At 43.6% G+C, this 19,154-nt stretch overlaps 1 protein-coding gene across 4 annotated transcripts in view; it reads left to right on the top strand.

Moving 5' to 3' along the window:
* Positions 1–19,154, top strand: part of IARS1 (isoleucyl-tRNA synthetase 1) — a 93,522-nt gene that overhangs the window by 64,648 nt on the left and 9,720 nt on the right. For all 4 annotated transcript variants that reach the window (XM_036281565.1, XM_036281564.1, XM_036281563.1 and 1 more), the window contains 6 exons: positions 765–939; positions 8,132–8,244; positions 9,777–9,872; positions 10,583–10,759; positions 11,473–11,578; positions 16,389–16,514. In XM_036281565.1, the coding sequence (XP_036137458.1) occupies positions 765–939; positions 8,132–8,244; positions 9,777–9,872; positions 10,583–10,759; positions 11,473–11,578; positions 16,389–16,514 (793 nt within the window). The remainder of the gene's footprint in view (positions 1–764; positions 940–8,131; positions 8,245–9,776; positions 9,873–10,582; positions 10,760–11,472; positions 11,579–16,388; positions 16,515–19,154) is intronic.

Here is a 19,154-nt window from a genome sequence, read left to right as displayed (position 1 = left end):
TACAAGAAAAGTTTTTTCATACTATTCAGTTTATTGGTTTATATTATTAGTTTTTGGAGTTGTGTAACTAATCATCCTAATTTTACACCATTTTTATTACCACATAAAGAAATCTGGCCCTGGCTGGTTTGGCTTAGCGATTAGAACGTCGGTCTGCAGTCTGGAGAGACTCGGGTTCAGTTCCCGCTAGGGGCATGTACCTCGGTTGCAGTTTGTTTCCAGCCCTGGTTGGGTCATATGGGTGGCAACCACTCATTGTGTCCCTTTCACGTCGATGTTTCTCTCTCTCTCTCTCCCTCCCACTCTATCTGAGCAAAATATTGAAAAGTGTCCTCAGGTGAGGATAAAAAAAATTTTTTTTGAATCCGGTATCCTTTAACATCCATGTAATGTTTCCCCTCAGGATCTCACCATCCCTGTCGATCACAAACCTGTTTTCTGTCTCAGGGCCTGCTATTTCGGACATTTCATACAAATAGATTCACGTAACACATGGTCTTTATAGCTGACGTCTTCCACTTGACTCACATTATAGCGTGAATTAGCGCTTCACTTCTCTATGTTGTTTAATGAGAGTCCATTGTATGGATAGATCACATTTTTTACCTGTGTTCACAGTTGATGGATATTTGGGTTGTCCACTTTCTGTGTATTGTGAAGGATGTTGGGTGTTGTTGCTATCAACACTTGTGAGCAATTTTGTGTGTGGACATAAATTTTCATTTTCCTTATTGTTTTTTTTTAATCTTGTCTACCAACCATAGGAATTGAATGTTCGAAAAGTTACACTCTCTACGGATAAAAACAAGTATGGTATTCGCCTAAGGGCAGAACCAGATCACGTGATCCTAGGGAAGCGGCTGAAGGGAGCCTACAAGCCGGTGATGGTGTCCATCAGGCAGCTGAGCAGTGGGGAGCTGGAGCAGTTCCAGAAGAGTGGTATGTGTCAGCCTGAGTGGTGTGAGAGTCTCATCTGATGAGGCTTCTGCTTGACATTGACTGCCATAACCTTTTCTTAAATAAAATCTCTTATGTTCATAAAAAAGTTTATTAGGAATAGTTCTGATAATTTAGAAAAACTTAAGGCAATAAAAATGACCCCTTTTTCATCACCCATTCATTTAATGTAGATTCAGCACCTGTTTTCTGTTGTGTACTATGTTAAAATTCTGATTCATTTCCTCTTAGTTATATAGATTGCAATGTGAAACAGATCACATGCTATTATTTTATTTTGTTGTACTTTTCCTTATATCTTTTTTTAAATCTTTATTGTTGAAAGTATTACAGATGTTCATCCTTTTTCCCCCCGTGGAAACCTTCCTCCTGCTCCCATCACCCCCTGCCTTCACTGCATTGTTTTCTGTGTCCATTGGTTATGCATATATGCATATTAGTTCTTTGGTTTATCTGTTCCCTCCTCCCTCCCCCCTTCCCTCTGAGTTTCATGAGTCAGCCCTACTCCTTTCTGTGTCTCTGGATCTGTTTGTTCATTAGCTTATTCTCTTAATTGTATTCCACAGATAAGTGAAATCATATGATACTTGTCTTTCTCTGGCTTATTTCGCTTAGCTTAATACTCTTCAGATCCCTCCATGTCATCTCAAAGGGTTAAAGATATTTTCTTTCTTACAGCTGCATAGTAGTCCATTGTGTGAATGTACCACAGCTTTTGTATCCACTCATCTACTTAGACTGTTTCCAGATCTTAGCAATTGTAAATAGTGCTGCGATGAACATAGGGGTGCATATATGCTTTCTGATTGGTTATTTCACCTCTTTCATTTCTGATTTTATTTATTTGAGTTCTCTGTTTCTTCTTGAGTCTGGCTAAAGGTTCATCAATCTTGTTTACTTTTTAAAAAACCACTCTTAGTTTCATCTCGTTCTTTTATTTTTGTGTCTATGTCATTTATTACTATCTTTAATTACTAATTATTACTATCTTTTTAATCCTCGCCCGAGGATATTTTTCTTTTTATTTTCATACAGAAGAGTGTGAGGGAGGGAGGGAGGCATGGGGGGGAGAGAGACAGAGAGAGACTCTGTGTGAGAGAAACACATCGATTGGTTGCCTCCTTCATGACCCCGACCAGGACTGGGATGGAACTGCAACCAAGGTACATGCCCTTGATCAGAATCGAACCCACGACTCTTTGGTCCACAGGTCGATGCTCTAATCACTGAGCAAAGCTGGCCAGGGCTATTTCCACTGATTTTTATTATTTCTTCAACTTGCACTGGGTTTCTCTTTGTCTTCTCTTTCTAATTATTTAAGTTGTAGGGTTAGATTGCTTATTAGAAATTTTTCTTGCCCAGCCAGTGTGGCTCAGTGGATTGAACATCGTCCCATGAACTGAAAGGTCCTGGTTTGATTCCTAGTCAGGGCACATGCCCAGATTATGGGCTCAGTCCTGACAATGCAGAAGGCAACAGTCGATGTTTCTCTCACATCGATGGTTCTATCTCTAAAAAATCAATAAAAACTTTTTTTTTTTTTTATCCTCACCCGAGGACATTTTTCCATTTTTTGTTCAGATAGAGTGGGAGGGAGGGAGGGAGAGAGAAACATCGACGTGAGAGAGACACATCAAGTGTTTGCCACCCATACAACCCAACCAGAGCCAGGGACAAACTGCAACCCGAAGTACATGCCCTTAGCGGGAACTGAACCTGGGTCTCTCTGGACCGCAGGCTGACGGTCTAACCGCTGAGCCAAACCGGCCAGGACAAAACTTTTGTGTTTTTTTCTTTAAGAAATTTTTCTTGTTTCTTGAGGTAGGCCTGTGGTGCTATAAAGTTCCCTCTCAGGACTGCTTTCTCTGTGTCCCATAGATTTTGGATTGTTGTGTGTTCATTTTCATTAGTTTCCAGAAAGTTATTTATTTCTTCTTTGATCTCATTGGTAACCCGTTCATTGTTTAATAACATGCTATTTAGCCTACATGTGTTTGAAAGTTGTTGAGTGTTTTTATTGTAATTGAGTTCTAGTTTCATGCCATTGTGGTCTGAGAAGATGCTTGATATGATTTCAATCTTCTTGAACTTGTGAGGACTTACTTTGTGTCCTAACATGTGATCTTTCTTTCAGAATGTCCCGTGTGCACTTGAAAAGAATGAATTCTGTGGTTTTGGGGTGAAATGCTCAGTAAATATGAATTAAATCCATCTGATCTAGTGTGTCATTTAGGATCTCTGTTTCCTTGTTAATTTTTGCTTTAGAAGATCTATCTAGATTGTGAGTAGGATAAGAAATTCCCCTATATACTATGATTGTATTCCTGTCGATCTCTCCCTTGAAGTCCTCCAGAAGTTTTAAAATATATTTTGGTGCTCCTATATTGGGTATTTACATGTTTACCAGGGTTATATCCTCTTGTTGGATCAATCCCTTTAATATTATGTAGTGGCCTTTTTCTCTTATGGCCTTCATTTTGAAGTCTGTTTTATCAGATACGAGTATTGCTACCCCAGCTTTTTTTTATGCCATTTGCATAGAAAATTTTTTTTCCATCTCTTCACTTTCATCCTGTGTGAGTCTTTTGTTCTGAGCTCAGTCTCCTGTGGACAGTATATACATAAGTCATGTTTTCTTATTCAGCTACCCTGTTTCTTTTGATTGGAGCATTTAATACACTTACATTTAAGGTTGTTATTGATATGTACTTATTGCCATTTTTATTCATTATGCCTATGTTTCTCTCTATATATTTCCTCTGGTAGCAGTCCCTTGAACATTTCTTGCAATGCTGGTTTGGTGGTAATAAATTCCTTTAGCCTCTTTTTTTTGGTCTAGGAAGCTTTCTATTTTACCTTGTTTTTAATGATAGCCTTGCTGGATAGAGTAGTCTTGGTTTCAGAACCTTGGTTTTCATTACTTTGAATATTTCATGCCATTCCCTTCTGGCCTGTAGTGTTTCTGTTGATAAACCAGCTGGCAGCCTAATGGGAACTTCTTTGTAAGTAACCTGTTGCTTTTCTCTTGCTGCCTTTAAGATTCTCTCTTTGGCTTTAACTTTTGGCATGTTAATTATGTATGTCAGTATGGGCCTCTTTGGGTTCTTCTTGCTTGGGACTTCCTGAACTTGTATGTCTTTTTCCTTTACTTAGAGAAGTTTTCTGCCACTGTTTCTTCAAACAGGTTCTCTAACCCTTACTTTCTTCGTCTGGTATGATGTGGATGTTGTTACATTTCATACTGTCCCTCAGCTCTCTTAAACTGCTCTCCTGTTTTTCCCATTGGTTTTTCTCTTTGCTTCTCTGATTGAGTGATTTTTTTTTCCTACCCTGTCTTCTAATTTGCTGATGCAGTCCTCAGCTTCCTATAATCTGCCGTTCTTTATTTATGCTATGTCATTCTTGATTTCCAGTTGGGCATTTTTCATTGTTTCTATGTCTTTTCTTTTGCTGTTGAGCATCCTTATAATCAGTACTCTGAAATCTAAATCTGATAGCTTGCTTTATCTCCATTTCATTTAGTCCTTCCTTCTGGAGAATTCTCTTATTCTTTCATTTGTGGCTTGTTTCTTTGCTTCACCATTTTTGGTTGCCTGTTCGGATTTGTTTCTATGTGTTAGGTAAATCTGCTACAACTCCCAGTTTGGGTAGGGTGATCTCATGTCATAGATAACCTGTGGGACCCAGTGGCACAGTGTCCCTGATCACCAGACCTGTATGTGCTAATAATGTCGCTTGTGTACTTTGTGTACGGCCTCCTGTTGTGATGGCTATTGGCCCTTTCACACGTGAGCTCGACCCTCTGGTTGATTGACTGTAGTACTCAACCCCCAACACAGTGAGTAGGCTGCTGTGTAATTGCTTATCACGAGAGGCACATTTCACCTCATCAGGTTTTGGATCCTGCCAAAGTCTCCCTGTGGTTATCAACCATCTGAAGTTTGTGGTTCCCTCTGCTGGGGTTGGATGTGTATGGACAGAACCAAGCTGAATACCAAGGTCTGGTTTTACTCTTCCAGGGCAGGTAAAGATTAAAAGCTCTCAGAGATCTGTCTCTGCCTATAGGCTGGCTGTTAATCTCAGTCACTTAATTAGCCTCAGGTTGTAGTTGTCTCCTAGATGTAAACTTCACCCAGCAGGTGGGGTGAAAGGAATTCCAACAGGTGTGGCAATTGTGTGCCCCCCACCCCCACCCCACCCCTGACTAAAGCTGCTTTGATGGGGCCCTTCTGCCTGTGAAAGATCACTTCTGCAGCTTGGGAAAATGACTCAGCACAGGGCTCCTGGTATCTGCCTTCCTGGCTCTTCCCCGGAATCCCGAATCCCATATTCTCCTCACACAACTCTAGTCCACTCAGCCTTCTCTCTGCTGGAGCCCAAGGTGAGTGGCTGTAGATGAATTTTTTATGTTTTTGTAATCCTAACTCAAGGATATTTTTTACTTTCATCTTCAGATAGAGCTGGAGGAAGAGAGAGAGAGTAACATCGACGTGAGAGAGACACATCGATGTGAGAGAGACATATCGACTGGTTGCCACCCACACAACCCCAACTGGGGCTGCGGACAAACCACAACCAAGGTACGTGCCCTTGGCCAGAATCGAACCCGAGACTCTTTGGTCCACAGGCGACACTCTTACAGCTGAGCCATACCGGCCAGGGCAGCTGTAGGTGAATTTAATGTGCTGGCCCTTCAAGAGGGTGCTGTGTTTCCAGCCGTCTCTTACTGTGAACAGAACCTCCGGTGCTTTTCACAGCCGGGTGTTTTGTGGGTGCCTTTCCCGGTTTCACCACTCTGGGCTGGAGTGCCAGGTTGGGGTTTGGACCCCAGACTTCTCAGGGAAAACCCTTCTGAGGCAGCTGAGATTTCCCTCCAAAACTTCAGTTGGTACCTTTGGGAACCTGGCCAGCCATCTTGTGCCTCCACACTTCCTACCAGACTCAATGTGGGCTCCTCTTTACATCCTTTGCTATAAGGGTTCTCTCCAGCCTGCCTTCAGTTGGTAATTCCAGCTGATTTTTTGATATTGTAGTTGTAATTTCAGTTTGATACTAGGAGAATGGTAGTGTAGCTTCCATTCAATCAGCCGACATTTTTTTTGCTCACACACTATAATTTTAAATTTTGTTATTCATTCAGTTTTACATTTTGTTTCTTATTCCCTCTTTTGTTTTGTTTTTTTTAATTTATATTATAACTATGTCTGTGTATTCATATTAAAATACTTAAGCCCTGCTGGTGTGGCTCAGTGGCTGAGCGTCAATCCATGCACCAAGAAGTTGCCAGTTCAGTTCCCAGTCAGGGCACATGCCTGAGTTGTGGGCCCAGTTCCCGATGGGGGCCCTGCAGGAGGTGGCTGATCAATGTTTCTCTCTCATTGATGTCTTTATCTCTCTCCCTCTCCTTTCCTCTCTAAAATCAATACAGAAAAATTATTTAGTAAATAAAATAAAATACTATTTCAAGAACTGCATAATTTGCCTTCATATGAGTACCTGATAATTGTTTTAACTAGTCTTTTATTATTGGTGCCCTACGTCATTTTTATTCTTTTAATACTATATTACATTTCACTGAATATCTTCGTGTAAATATTTGATGGAATTTATTTCTTTGGACTAAATTTCTAGATAGAAATTACTGGATCCGACGGGTGGCCTTTAGGTTGCCATTGAATTCTAAAATTTCTAATGTGAGTCCAAAAAATCTGCCCTTGTGAAAGAGAAGGCAGAACCCTGGGGCTCGTGACAGCTGGTGGACAGTGTCTCTATTAACAGGTGTCGCTAGGGGAGGAAAACGTGGTTCCTTTTGGAGGCATCAGAATGAAGACTGGAAAATATTCTGAAAAATAGATTAAAGTATTTTTAGAGAGGAGATTTAGCATTGAGGTGTGAACCTTTATGTGAAGGATAACTAGGTCAGAACTTACCACAGTTTCTCTACAAAGTCTAGAGTCCATACATCGGTCTCTTAATTGGGCTAGGCTGGGTTTTTTCGCTCAGAAAATATTTTTTTAAGCTGTTCTGTTTGGGCAACACTGGTAACAGAGTTTAGTAAGACAGACATTATCCTTACCCTCATTGTGCAGGCAGCCATGGGAATTTACAGAAGTAACTGTAGTTTAGTAAATGCTCAGAAGGAAATGTGTAGGACATCATGAGGAGGTTTGGGAAGGGGAGTCCACTCTCTTCCTCCTCTCCTGTCCATGTGTTCAGAAGGTACCAGCTCTACCCTGATAGAATCATACTTGGTCTTCTTATGGCTACTTCACATTCTGCAGCTGTCCTAGGGCACAGAGCATTCGATTCAAGTTAAGGGCTCCCTCCAAATTTGAAGATTATAAGCACAGAGGTGACATGAAGATAGATTTAAAGACTCAACTCAGATGAGTGATTATGGAAATTGGGGGAAATGCCCTTAAGATTCCTCAAATTGTTAGATAAAATTTATCCGGAGATCTGACCTAAGAGGCTAGCAACTAAGAATCATAATTAATTTAATCTGCTCTATCAAATTAACATAACCTTTGATCAAACTTCAAGTCACAAATCTAAGTCATTTCACCAGATAGCCAAAATATCAAAAATTTCTGAAATATATCTTATTTCAAACCAAAAGACTGCTGTTTTTAAAGTGTCATTTCTAAGTAGACTGATCAGCACTGATAGAAAGCAAAGTAGTTTTCAGAGCACAGTGACAGGAAGTAAGAATGCAGCCCAGGGCTCAGAGACCAGAACATCGTTGTGCGTAATCATAGCAGACTTCCTGCAGGTGGAAATGGCCATCTCTGGCTGTTCTCAGTACTCTGCCTGGGTGGACAGGCGTGACACTCAGATTCCATACTCTTCACCTCCCTTAACCCACCTGCCTGCACCCTGCTTAGCACATAATGGAACCAGGGGTCCTGCCATTAGTGAGTGGTGGCCCAAGTTTGATCTGACTCTACAGACTGCATTCTTCATTATTTCATGAAGCCTGTTTCTGTGGTGGGATTCATGGCCTCCTGGTATGTGTGTTTGGACCTGGGAGTTTATATACAACAATAGACATGATATCTTGAAGCCTCTGTAGCTCAATGCTGTGAATTTTGTATCCAAAAGTAGCACAGTATACTCATATCACTGAGTAGGAGGAGGGTCTAATTGAGTAACAGTGGCAGTTGCTCTCTAATAGGGACCATTGTTGTGGGAGGCCATGAACTACATGAAGAAGACATTCGCCTCATGTACACCTTTGATCAGGCAACAGCTGGGACCGCGCAGTATGAAGCACACTCCGATGCTCAGGTATGTTTCTGTCCCCTAGAGTATTTTTTTACCAGAAGATAAGATCATAGAGGAGAAAGTATTTACTTACCTACGCCTTTCCCAACAGTGTTGACAGCTTGTCTCGCGGCAAAATAGATGGGCTTATTAAACTCCTCTGTTATATGCCCTTCACATGTGTGTTTCTTTAGCCGTGCATAAATGGACATTTTGTGGCTGTGCATGTGAGTGATTGTCCTCGCTGTTGGGTCATACTGAAATGAACAAGATGTTATCTCACCTTGCAAGGACTCAGTCAGTTGTGGAGACAGGAAAGGAAGCCAGTTATTATTCTGCCTAATAAATGATCTGGTAGAAATGGATATGGAGAAGAGCTCCTGCCCAAAGTGTGGACAGAGGTGGGATGGTGAGGGAGTGCTCCTTGAGGAGGGTGTATAGGCAGTTTGGATCTGGGATCAGCGTGTTTTATTGTGATGGAGCACAGCATCTCTTTTTACTCCAGATGGGACTTCTCTGGGCAGATGGGTTGTATGATCCCCCTGTGGGAGTGAGGGCTTGCTGGACTCCCTCTGCCTCACTGCCAGGTGCAGGGGGAGGTGGGAGTACCTTGTCTGAGGCCAACCTCCTCCAGCCTGTGCACAGGGGCTTACGTTAGACATAGACGACATGCAGGCAGACTGGTAAGGAGCCGGAGGGGAGGAAGGGGTGCAGGGAGGGTTGTAAACACAGAGGAGCAGTCCTTGGCTACAGCCAGTGTAAGGGAGGGCCTGCAGAAGTGGTCTGTCATGAAGGAAGTGCCATTGTGTGCATGGTGGCCCCGCCCGGACTCACCATGCATTTCCAGTTCTGACTGCTGTACCTTGAGAGTTTAACTTCTCGGAGATTCCTTTAAGGAAAGTGGTGCTTAATGTTATTAGTACATCATCATCACAGCCTTCAGAACAGATGAGAGAAAAGTAGACAAAGTTGACAAGAAGGTGGCTTTTTTTTTTTTCTTTATTGATGGGAGAGGGAGAGAGAAAGAAACATCGATGAGAGAGAACATCAATTGGCCGCCCCCCACTGGGGATCGTGCCCACAACCTGGGCTTGGGCCCTGATCAAGAACCAAACCGGTGACCTCTTAGGTTGATGCTCAACCACTAAGCCACACTGGCCGGGAAAGGAGGTGGCAATTTAAACTAGCTCAGTACTTAAGAAAGTGCTGTGGTCCATTGTAGAAATTATTTCTTGAATCAGAGTAATAAACCAAAGGATAAAAAGGGGTCAAGGTTTAAGAAAATAACAGATGGCTGCCTTTAATCCATTTGTTTATGGTGGATCCATTGTGAAAAACTGCTCTTTAGGCTTTTTATTAAACGTGTTGATACTATTTATTAAATAGACAAAAAAATCCAGTTGAGATACTAAGAAACATGGTCTCAGGCTCTCCCTTGAGCAGCACCCCACAGCAGAGAAAGGGAAAACCGCAACTCTCTCCAGATGAAGGGACTGTTGGTTACAAACAAGAATCTGAACAATAAAGAAGCTGATGAACTACATTTATTCCTACAGGCTTTGGTTCTCTTGGATATCACTCCTGACCAGTCGATGGTGGATGAAGGAGTGGCTCGGGAAGTCATCAATCGAATCCAGAAACTTCGCAAAAAGGTTTGTTGTATTGAGAGCAAGACACTGATTTGAATTTTTGTTTGTTTTGTTCTGTTTTGTTTGTTGGAGAGGATGGGAGAGATAGGTAATATAAACCATGGTAATCAATTAATGAAAATTAGTCACTAATGTCTATTTCATTCAGATTGTACTCTGCAAGAAAATTAGGCTCCTTCCCCTCCCTGCCTGTTCACTCCGAAGCTGAATGTGGCTGTTTTGTTTCTCTGACTAGGGACTTTCAGACAACCTGTGCCCCTTGTCCTCCTTTTTCTGCTTCCACAAAATCATCTTCTGGACTGATAGCTCTCCTGACTGGTGCAGAAGGTCATCAGAGATGACAGTGGGTGTTTCTGAGAAAGGGTAGAGGTGTAGTCAAGCCAGTGAGCATCAAAGGGCTTCTCGCTCAGAGAAGATATTTACAAAAATTTACAGAAGGGGTAGTTCTTCCTTATTCGGGAGCTGGGAAGCTAGGGCCGGTGTTTGAAGTCTGTAGTTTGGTATCTGAGGAGGCTGCTTCCAGCAGGTACACAGGCTGCTTGAGGGCTCTTGTCTAGGACAGAGATTTGTGGTTAGGTTCTCACTGTGTCACTCAGTTCAGAGGATCGGGCAGGAGGCTGCACCCTCCAGTGACCCCGCATGGGGCTATCTGCCTTGTTGAGCAGCACCTCCTTTGATTCATAGCGTGCTTCCCTTTCTGTGTGTGCTTTCAGTGCGGCCTGGTTCCGACGGACAGAGTGACGGTTTACTACACAGCGCAGTCTGAAGGGAGTTACCTCCGCACCGTCATTGAGAGCCACGTGGACTTCATCTTTGCCACCATAAAAGCTCCCTTAAAACCATATCCAGTTCCTACATCAGATAAAATCCTTATTCAAGAAAAAATGCAAGTGAGTTCTGAGTTCCTTTTAACTATTAAGAAATTTAGTTTTATATTTTATGTCAAGTTTATGTACTCATATCTTGATAATTGTTCGTCAGTAATGATTGGTTCAGTACTTAGTCCTGAAGTACTGCTCTGGAGATGTCACTGGGTCAGAGAGGTGACGTTTAGAGCAGGAGGGGAGGCAGCCTGTTCTCATTGCAGCTCCCTTGGGCAGGTGCCTAGGGAGCACCTCGCATTGCCAGGGCCACGTCGCTGTGCGGGCCAGTTGTATCTGAAACTGGAAAAGTCATTATCGTGGATTCTGGGAATTATTTTTAACGTGAACTGACTTGAAAAGCAGTTTACTTTTAAGGTAGCAGGTTATACATAAAAACTAAAATTTCATTTCCTGTTGGTACACTTTAGATGTAACTATAGAAATCTGATAACCAAGACGTGACTAGAAGTTGAAGAAAATCTGTGTCAGTCACTCATTTATTCAGTCATTTGCTCGTTACCTTGTTCCTACTTTACGTGGGGCAAATAAGAGAGACAAGCAGGGGCTGAAAATGACTGTCTTGTCAGTGGGGCAAGAGAGAATGTGGTCCTTGCTGTCTCGTTGATGGAACTGAACATGCTCTCAGCTGTAGAAAGTTGTTCTTAGAGAAACAGTTGCTGTGCTGTCTGACACTGCGTCAGATGCTGCAGCTGCTCAGTCACACGGTCCTGTATGCTCAGCTGAAGGGATCTGACCTGGAAATCACACTCACCGGAGCACCGTCCGCGCCTGGCCCTGCCTGTGCCTACATCGGTCTCAGCATCTGTGCCAGTGGCAGTGAGCGAGGTAAGGGAACAAATCCCATGGTTTGTAGTTTGTTTTCTCACTTAAACCGATGAATATCCTTGAAGGTGTTATAAAAAAATTGGTAAAGTCGGATAATTTTCTTTTTAATTGTCATCAAAAAGAACCCACAAAAGTAATTAGACTTATATCTCTAGGACAGTGGAATAGACATACTTCCACTGTTCCTCCTGCAGAGTCATATAAACACCAACATGGGAAGACTGTTTTCAACTGGTCTCAGTCTGTCAATAACCAGTGTTGTTGGTAGACTAGCTCTTTGGGTTCCTATTATGATTAAGACACCCTTCGGCAATAACCATCAAGAAAGATTGGGCTCGCCCTGGCCAGTTTGGCTCAGCGGTTAGAGCGTCAGCCTGCGGTCCGGAGAGACCCGGGTTCAGTTGCCGCTAAGGGCACGTACTTCGGTTGCAGTTTGTCCCCGGCCCTGGTTGGTCGTACGGGTGGCAGCCACTCCATGTGTCCCTTCACGTCGATGTTTCTCTCTCTCTCTCCCTTCCTCTCTCTCCCTCCCACTCTATCTGTACAAAAAATGAAAAAATATCCTCGGGTGAGGATAAAAAAAAAAAAAAAAAAAGAAAGACTGGTCTCTTACACCTGGAAGTCACATTGCACATGTGGAGCCACAGCAGGTCTGGAGGGGGTGCCCACCCCCACCTTGCACATGTGGAACCACAGACGGGTCTGGAGGGGGTGCCCGCCCCCACAGGGCTATCTGAGCAAACTTAAAACTTAGCAGCAGGGCCCTGGCCAATTTGGCTCAGTGCTTAGTGTGGGCCCTCAGACCAAAGGGTTGTGGGTTCAATTCCCAGTCAAGGGCATGTGCCTGGGTTGCAAGTCCAATTCCTGGCCCCAGTCAGGGTCATGCAGAAGGCAACCCATCGATGTTTCTCTTTTTTTTTTTTTTTATCCTCACCCGAGGACATTTTTCCATTTTTTGTTCAGGTGGAGTGGGAGGGAGAGAGAGGAACAGAGAGAGAGAGAGATACATCGATGTGAAAGGAACACATCGAGTGGCTGCCACCCGCACGACCTAACCAGGGCCGGGGACAAACTGCAACCAAGGTACATGCCCTTAGCGGGAACCGAACCCGGGTCTCTCAGGACCGCAGGCGGACGCTCTAACCGCTGAGCCAAACCGGCCAGGGCTGATGTTTCTCTTTCTAACATTGATGTTTCTCTTTCACTCCCTCTCTCCCTTCCATTCTTTAAAAGTCACTAGAAAAATGGCCTTGAGTGAGGATTAACAAAAAATAAAATGAGAGCAGGAATATAATATATAGGAAGAAAATACAACAAGTAGCTCAAATGTCAGTTATTAAAATCAACCAAGCCCTGGCTGGTTTGGCTCAGCGGTTGGAGCGTCGGCCTGCGGTACAGAGAGACCCGGGTTCGGTTCCCGCTGAGGGCACGTTCCTCGGTTGCAGTTTGTCCCCGGCCCTGGTTGGTCGTGCGGGTGGCAACCACTCGATGTGTCCCTTCACATCGATGTTTCTCTCTCTCTCTCTTCCTCTCTCTCCCTCCCGCTCTATCTGAACAAAAAATGTCCTCGGGTGAGGATTAAAAAAAATAATAATAATAAAATCAACCAAGATCCCTGCCCTGGCTGGTTTGGCTCAGCAGTTAGAGCATCTGCCTGTGGTCCTGAGAGACCCAGGTTCAGTTCCCGCTAAGGGCATGTACCTCGGTTGCAGTTTGTCCCCAGCCCTGGTTGGGTCGTGCAGGAGGCAGCCACTCAGTGTGTCCCTTTCACATTGATGTTTCTCTCTCTCTCTCCCTCCCACTCTATCTGAACAAAACTGAAAAAATGTCCTCAGGTGAGAATAAAAAAATAATAAAATATAATCAACCAAGATCCCTAAAACAAAGGAGCCTCAGTACAGGAGCTCAGCCTGTGTCTTTCTCTAGTCAGGTGCTGGCAGTGTATGTATTGGAGGTGGCTGTCTTCGAAATGGATGCCTAGGTGATCAGAGCTTCAGCTGGCACTTGCATTACAAAAGAAAACAAAAAAGGGGGCTTCTGTTCCCAGGCTCTTAGGTGGGGGGATGAAGGCACCAGCCAGGCACCCTGGGACCAATAACAAAGCAGCACTGTGTTCCAGGAGTTTTTCTTTTGCCTTGTATATATTCCAGACTTGGAGTTAAAGAAGCCAGCAATCTGGAAATGCCAGTGAGCATGGTCACAAACACCCCAACAAAATCCTGCTCGCTAGATGAAGGCCCAGGAGAATAGCAACCTAGCACATCAGAAAACAGACAGGAACTGTTCTCCTCCAGCAAAAAAAAAAAGAGAGAGAGAGAGAAATCTCTGACCTCATTACCTCTTACACTGACAAAGGCCACGTGGAGAGCCTGGACTCCTACTTTTGCCAGGCTGAGGGCCTTGAAGCCCCCACCACCATGGTAGTGTCAGAGAAGACCAAGTAGTGAGCTGGGACATTCATCCTATCTAGTGGGTAGCCAGCCCCTCTGCCCAATGTTGTCAGTGTAGGTCACGAAGAGAGCCTGGACTTCCATCCCCACCAGGTACTAGTGATAAAGTGTCTCTTCCCCTCACCTTTGCCCAGTGGTAATGAGGCCACATGCACGCAGCACCCTTACGCTAGGTATCACTGAAGCCATGAAGGGAGCAGGAAGAAGGCAGTTCAACTCTTTGTAGCCAGGAAGGCTTATCACTGGTCACCTAGAGAAAGGGGAACTCCCTGTTCACCGTCCCCCAACCCCAGCAGTGACAAGGACTGTCAATGATAAGGAACCTGGACTTACCCTGTCACCAAGCAACAAATGAAACACTGCCGTCTTTCCCCTGACATTGTGATATCAAACAGGTCAGCTAAAATAGAGGTTTTAAGAGCCAGAGTCTCATGAAATGTAACATGGCCAAGTTTTAATTGAAAATTACTCATCACACCAAGAACCAGGAAGATCTTAAACTAAATGAAAAAAGACAATGTGTGTGAACACCAAGATAACAAAAATGTTAAAAGTTATTCAACGGTATAAAACAACTATAATAAAAATGCTTCCCAGAATAATTACAACACAATAGAAACAAATGAAAAATAGAAAGTTTTAGCAAAGAAATAGAAGCATGAAGAATCAAATGAAAATTCTAAAACTGAAAAATATAATAACTGCCCTGGCCAGTTATTCTCAGTGTTAGAGTGTCGGCCCGTGGACCAAAGAGTCTCGGGTTTAATTCCGTACTTGTACCTTGGTTGTGGTTCGGTCTCCATCCTTGGTCAGGGTTGTGCGGGAGGCAACTTATCAATGTTTCTCTCTCTCCCTCACCCTTCCTCTCTCTCTAGAATCAATAAAAAATATATCCTGAGGCCCTGGCTGGTGTTGCTTAGTTGGTTGATAATCAACCCTTGCACCAAAAAATTACCAGTTCGATTCCCGGTCAGGGCTCATGCCCAGGTTACCGGCTCAATCCCCAGTTGGAGGAGGCTGCTGATCAATGTTTTTTTTCTTCCTCTCTGTCTAAAATTAGAAAAAGAACATGTATCACAGATGACGCTTAATAATAATAATAAAATAAATTTAAATACTTAAAAGGCATTGAAAGAAGTTCTCTCCATCTACAGATGTGTGTGCATTCTTGTTCTATAATTCCCCAACATGACATCTAAGAAAATGCCACTGAACTTCCTCTAGCTCATCCCAATACTGTTAAGTACGTATTACACCATGGACTTTCAAAGGAGAGTAAATTATAAACACCAAAATGAAAGTTGTTTGTTTGTTTGTTTTAATCCTCACCAGAGGATATGTTTATTCATTTTTTAGAAAGAGGAAGAGAGAGAGAGAGAAACATCGATTGGTTTTCTCCCATATGCACCCTAACCCAGGTATTGAACCCACAGCCTAGGTATGTTCACTGACCAGGAATTGAACCCACAACCTGTTGATATAGGGACAATGCTCCAACCCACTGAGTCACCTGGTCAGGCTGAAAATATTTTTAACAAAAAGAACAGAACCTCAAGGATCTGTGGGATAGCAGAAGTTTTATATTCTTCCTGAATTTTGGGAGAAAGAAAAAAGGACAGGACTAAAAAAATATATTCAAAGATATATGGACAAAAACTTTCTAAATTTGGTAAAACTCATAAGCTACAAATTAAGAAGCTGAGGGAACTGCATATAGGAAAACCCCAGAGAATCTGCATCAAGACCACAGAGTCTAACTCAGGACAACGTGAAGTAAAGAAAACGTCTTGAAAGCAGAGAGATGTGCAGCACCTGCCTGAGAGTGAGGAACACTAAGACTACGCCTGGATCTTCATCAGAGCCCACGAAGGCCAGAAGCTAAAAGGACAGCATTTCTCAAATGCTGAAAGGTGTGTGCGATCTACCCAGAATGTTATAGCAAGCAAAACTATCTTTGAGGATGAAGAGAAAATTAAGAAGTTCTCAAATGAAGGAAAAGGAAATGATGTGTTGCTAGTTGCATATGTATTGTGTACCACCTAGTGTAAGCACTAAAAAAGCTTACTAAGAAATACACACAAAAACAACTGGCAGTCCTTTCTGGGTGGCTTGGTCGCTTGAAGCATCACCCCCATACACCAAAAGGGGTGGCTTAGAGTCCCGGTCAGAGCACATGCCTCAATTTCAGGTTCGATCCCCAGTTGGGTAGCATGTAGAGGGCAACCCATCAGTGTTTCTCACCTCTGTGGTTCTCTCTCCCCCTTCCTGAGAGGCCAGAAAGACAAGCCTGCACACCCTGCCCCGTCCCTTTTCGTCCAGTCTACCTTTCTTCAGGCTGACTCACGTTTGTGGCTTTTTAGGTGGCGTGTTGCTTCTGGAAAATCCAAAGGGCGATAATAGGTTGGACCTTCTAAAGCTGAAGAGTGCTATTACTAGCATTTTTGGTGTGAAAAATACAGAGTTGACTCTCTTCCATGGTGAAACAGGTATGTAGAAAGTTGGAAAATATCCAGGGCTTTTGACCCAAGGTGGGTCGGTAAAGTGTTGATGTGCTGTTGGTCGCAGTGTGCAGCCTGTGGGTGTGGTGGGCAGAACACCATGTGCTGGGAGATGAAAGCTGCAGTCCTGCTCTCTCACCTGCTACCCATGTGGGTCCTGAGCCTCAGAGACTTCCCGGGGGGCTCTGACTTTCTTAGACATGGTGCCTGCGATAAGTAATAAATAAATATTTATTCTTTAAATAATACTTTTGAAAATTGTAAGTACATTCTCTCCCAGTATCGTGGGTTAAAATGTAAGATCTCTTACAACCCGCCAAAAAAAGAAAAAAGACATGTTGACATCTTTGCCCATGGTACCACTGACCTTTGGAAATAGGATTGTTGCAGCTTCAATTAGGTGAGGTGCGGTGGCCCTATCACAGTATGTAAGACTGCTGACCTTATAGGAAGACACTGAAGACACAGACAGCATGTGAGGACAGGCACAGATTGGAATCATGCAGCTGCAAACCAGGAAATGCCAAAGATTGCTAAGGACCTCCAGAAGCTAGGAATGGGGAGGGAAGGCGTCAGAGGGAGCAGGTCCTAATGACACTTGACCTCAGACTTCCGGCCTCCAAAACTGATACAGTAAATTTCTGTTGTTTCAAGTCCCCTTGTTTATGATTCTTGGCAGCAGTTGTAGGAAACTAATTCATTTTATGACTCTGAATGCTTATTTTCAGAAACTTAAATAGCCTAAAAGAGAAAATCTAAATGGTCAATAAATGAAGCAATACCTGCTGAACCTCAGTAGTAAAAACCACAATGAGCCCTGCCCGGTTTGGCTCAGCGGTTAGAGCGTCGGCCTGCAGTCCAGAGAGACCCAGGTTCAGTTCCCGCTAAGGGCACATACCTTGGTTGCAGTTTGTCCCCGGCCCTGGTTGGTCATGTGGGTGGTGACCACTCGATGCGTCCCTTTCACGTCGATGTTTCTCTCTATCCTTCTCTCTTCCTCCCACTCTATCTGAACAAAAAATTGAAAAATGTCCTTGGGTGAGGATTTAAAAAAAAACACACAATGAGTTACTATTACTTGACATCAGATTGGCAAAAACTAAAAAAATTTCACAGCATTAAATTTTGTCCAGGGTATCGTGTAATAGGAACTCTGGTTCACTGCTGGATTGTAAATGGGAAGAACCCCATGGGAAACCGTGTGCTACCCTATCAGTCACAGGCGGAAGAGGGGAAGCAAGAGTGCAGTGAGGGCCCCTGCCAGTGTGGCTCAGCCGTGAAACATTGGCCCACAGAACAGAGTTGCGGGTTGGAGTCAGGTCAAGGACATGGTTCGATCCCCATCCCTGGTCAGGGACATGCCGGAGGTAACCAATCAATGTGCCTCTCTCACGTCGATGTTTCTCTTTCTCTTCCTCCCCCCCACTCTCTCTATCTGAAGATAAAAATGGAAAAAGGTGTCCTTGGGTGAGGATTAAAAAAAAAAAGTGAAGTGAGAGAAAACCAGAAAGTAAAGGTCTGGATGAGGGCTGTTAGTTGGAGGGTCTGACAAAAATCTGGCCAGGATCTACCAATGGGAACTGATTAGTAAGTCAGGAGAAGGACTGGGTTCCTACCTGAAGTCACTGTGAGATGTGAAGTAGGGGTCAGCAAGGACAGACTAGAAGTCGCCTGTCTACCACATCTAACCCTAACAGTCAGGGCCTGCAGAAGACGCTTTGAAGAGAGTAGCTGATGCCCCTGGCCTGGAAGTTGGAAGAGCACAGGAGTGGGGGCTGCTTGCTGTGCCCTTGGACCTTGTGAGTGGCAGCCCATGAAAGCTGGGTGGCGCTGAGCCCACATTTACCTTTTGAACATAGTAACTGTAACTAATTGCCTTTCAAATTCTGCGTGCCTTTCTCTGGTCAGCCCTAACCCAAACCAGGCCAGTCAGAGTTCTGGGAACTTAGCTAAGTTAGCAGAGTCCCCCCTTGTGATTCAGGCTCTGTGACCCATATCTAACTTCCAGAGATGACAATCAGGAATTAGAAACCATGTATCCAACTATCCCTTGTACAGCTGAAAACATGCTACCCTGTTACCCGAAACTGCATGGACAGTCACCTTGTCCATCTCTGGGTGACACTGACTTTCCTTCCAGCTTGGATCACATTCCCCTTTAATGTCCTTTAACTTTACCAACATACAAAGTTAACTTCTGTTCATATGCTTTATGCTGTATCGTAGGAAAGTAGGAGAGGGGAGAAATAAGAATTGGTTAACATATACACAAATATATTCTTACCAAAATAAGAAAGCAGTCATAACTATTACTGGTCTCAGTTCTGTAGCTGATCATGTGGTCAAAGTTTTTAATCTATCATGCACCATATTTGGGTCTCTGATTTAGAACAGGGGTCAGCAAACTTTTTCAGAAACTGACTGTGGTGCCCTGGCTGGTGTCGTCCCATGCACCAAAAGGTTGCCAGTTCGATTCCTGGTCAGGGGGAATGCATAAGGCAGCTGATTAGTGTTTCTTTCATATCAGTGTTTCTCTCTTTCTCTCCACTCCCTTCATCTCTCTCTCTCAAATAAATTAAAACATTTAAAAAAATAAAAGCAAATATAGTAAATATTTTAGACTAGGAG

Source organism: Molossus molossus, unplaced genomic scaffold, assembly GCF_014108415.1.
Source record: "Molossus molossus isolate mMolMol1 unplaced genomic scaffold, mMolMol1.p scaffold_m16_p_39, whole genome shotgun sequence".
Taxonomy (NCBI): Eukaryota; Metazoa; Chordata; class Mammalia; order Chiroptera; family Molossidae; genus Molossus; species Molossus molossus.
Note: the sequence above shows the minus strand (reverse complement) of the source record. Positions and strands in the feature narration are given on the sequence as shown.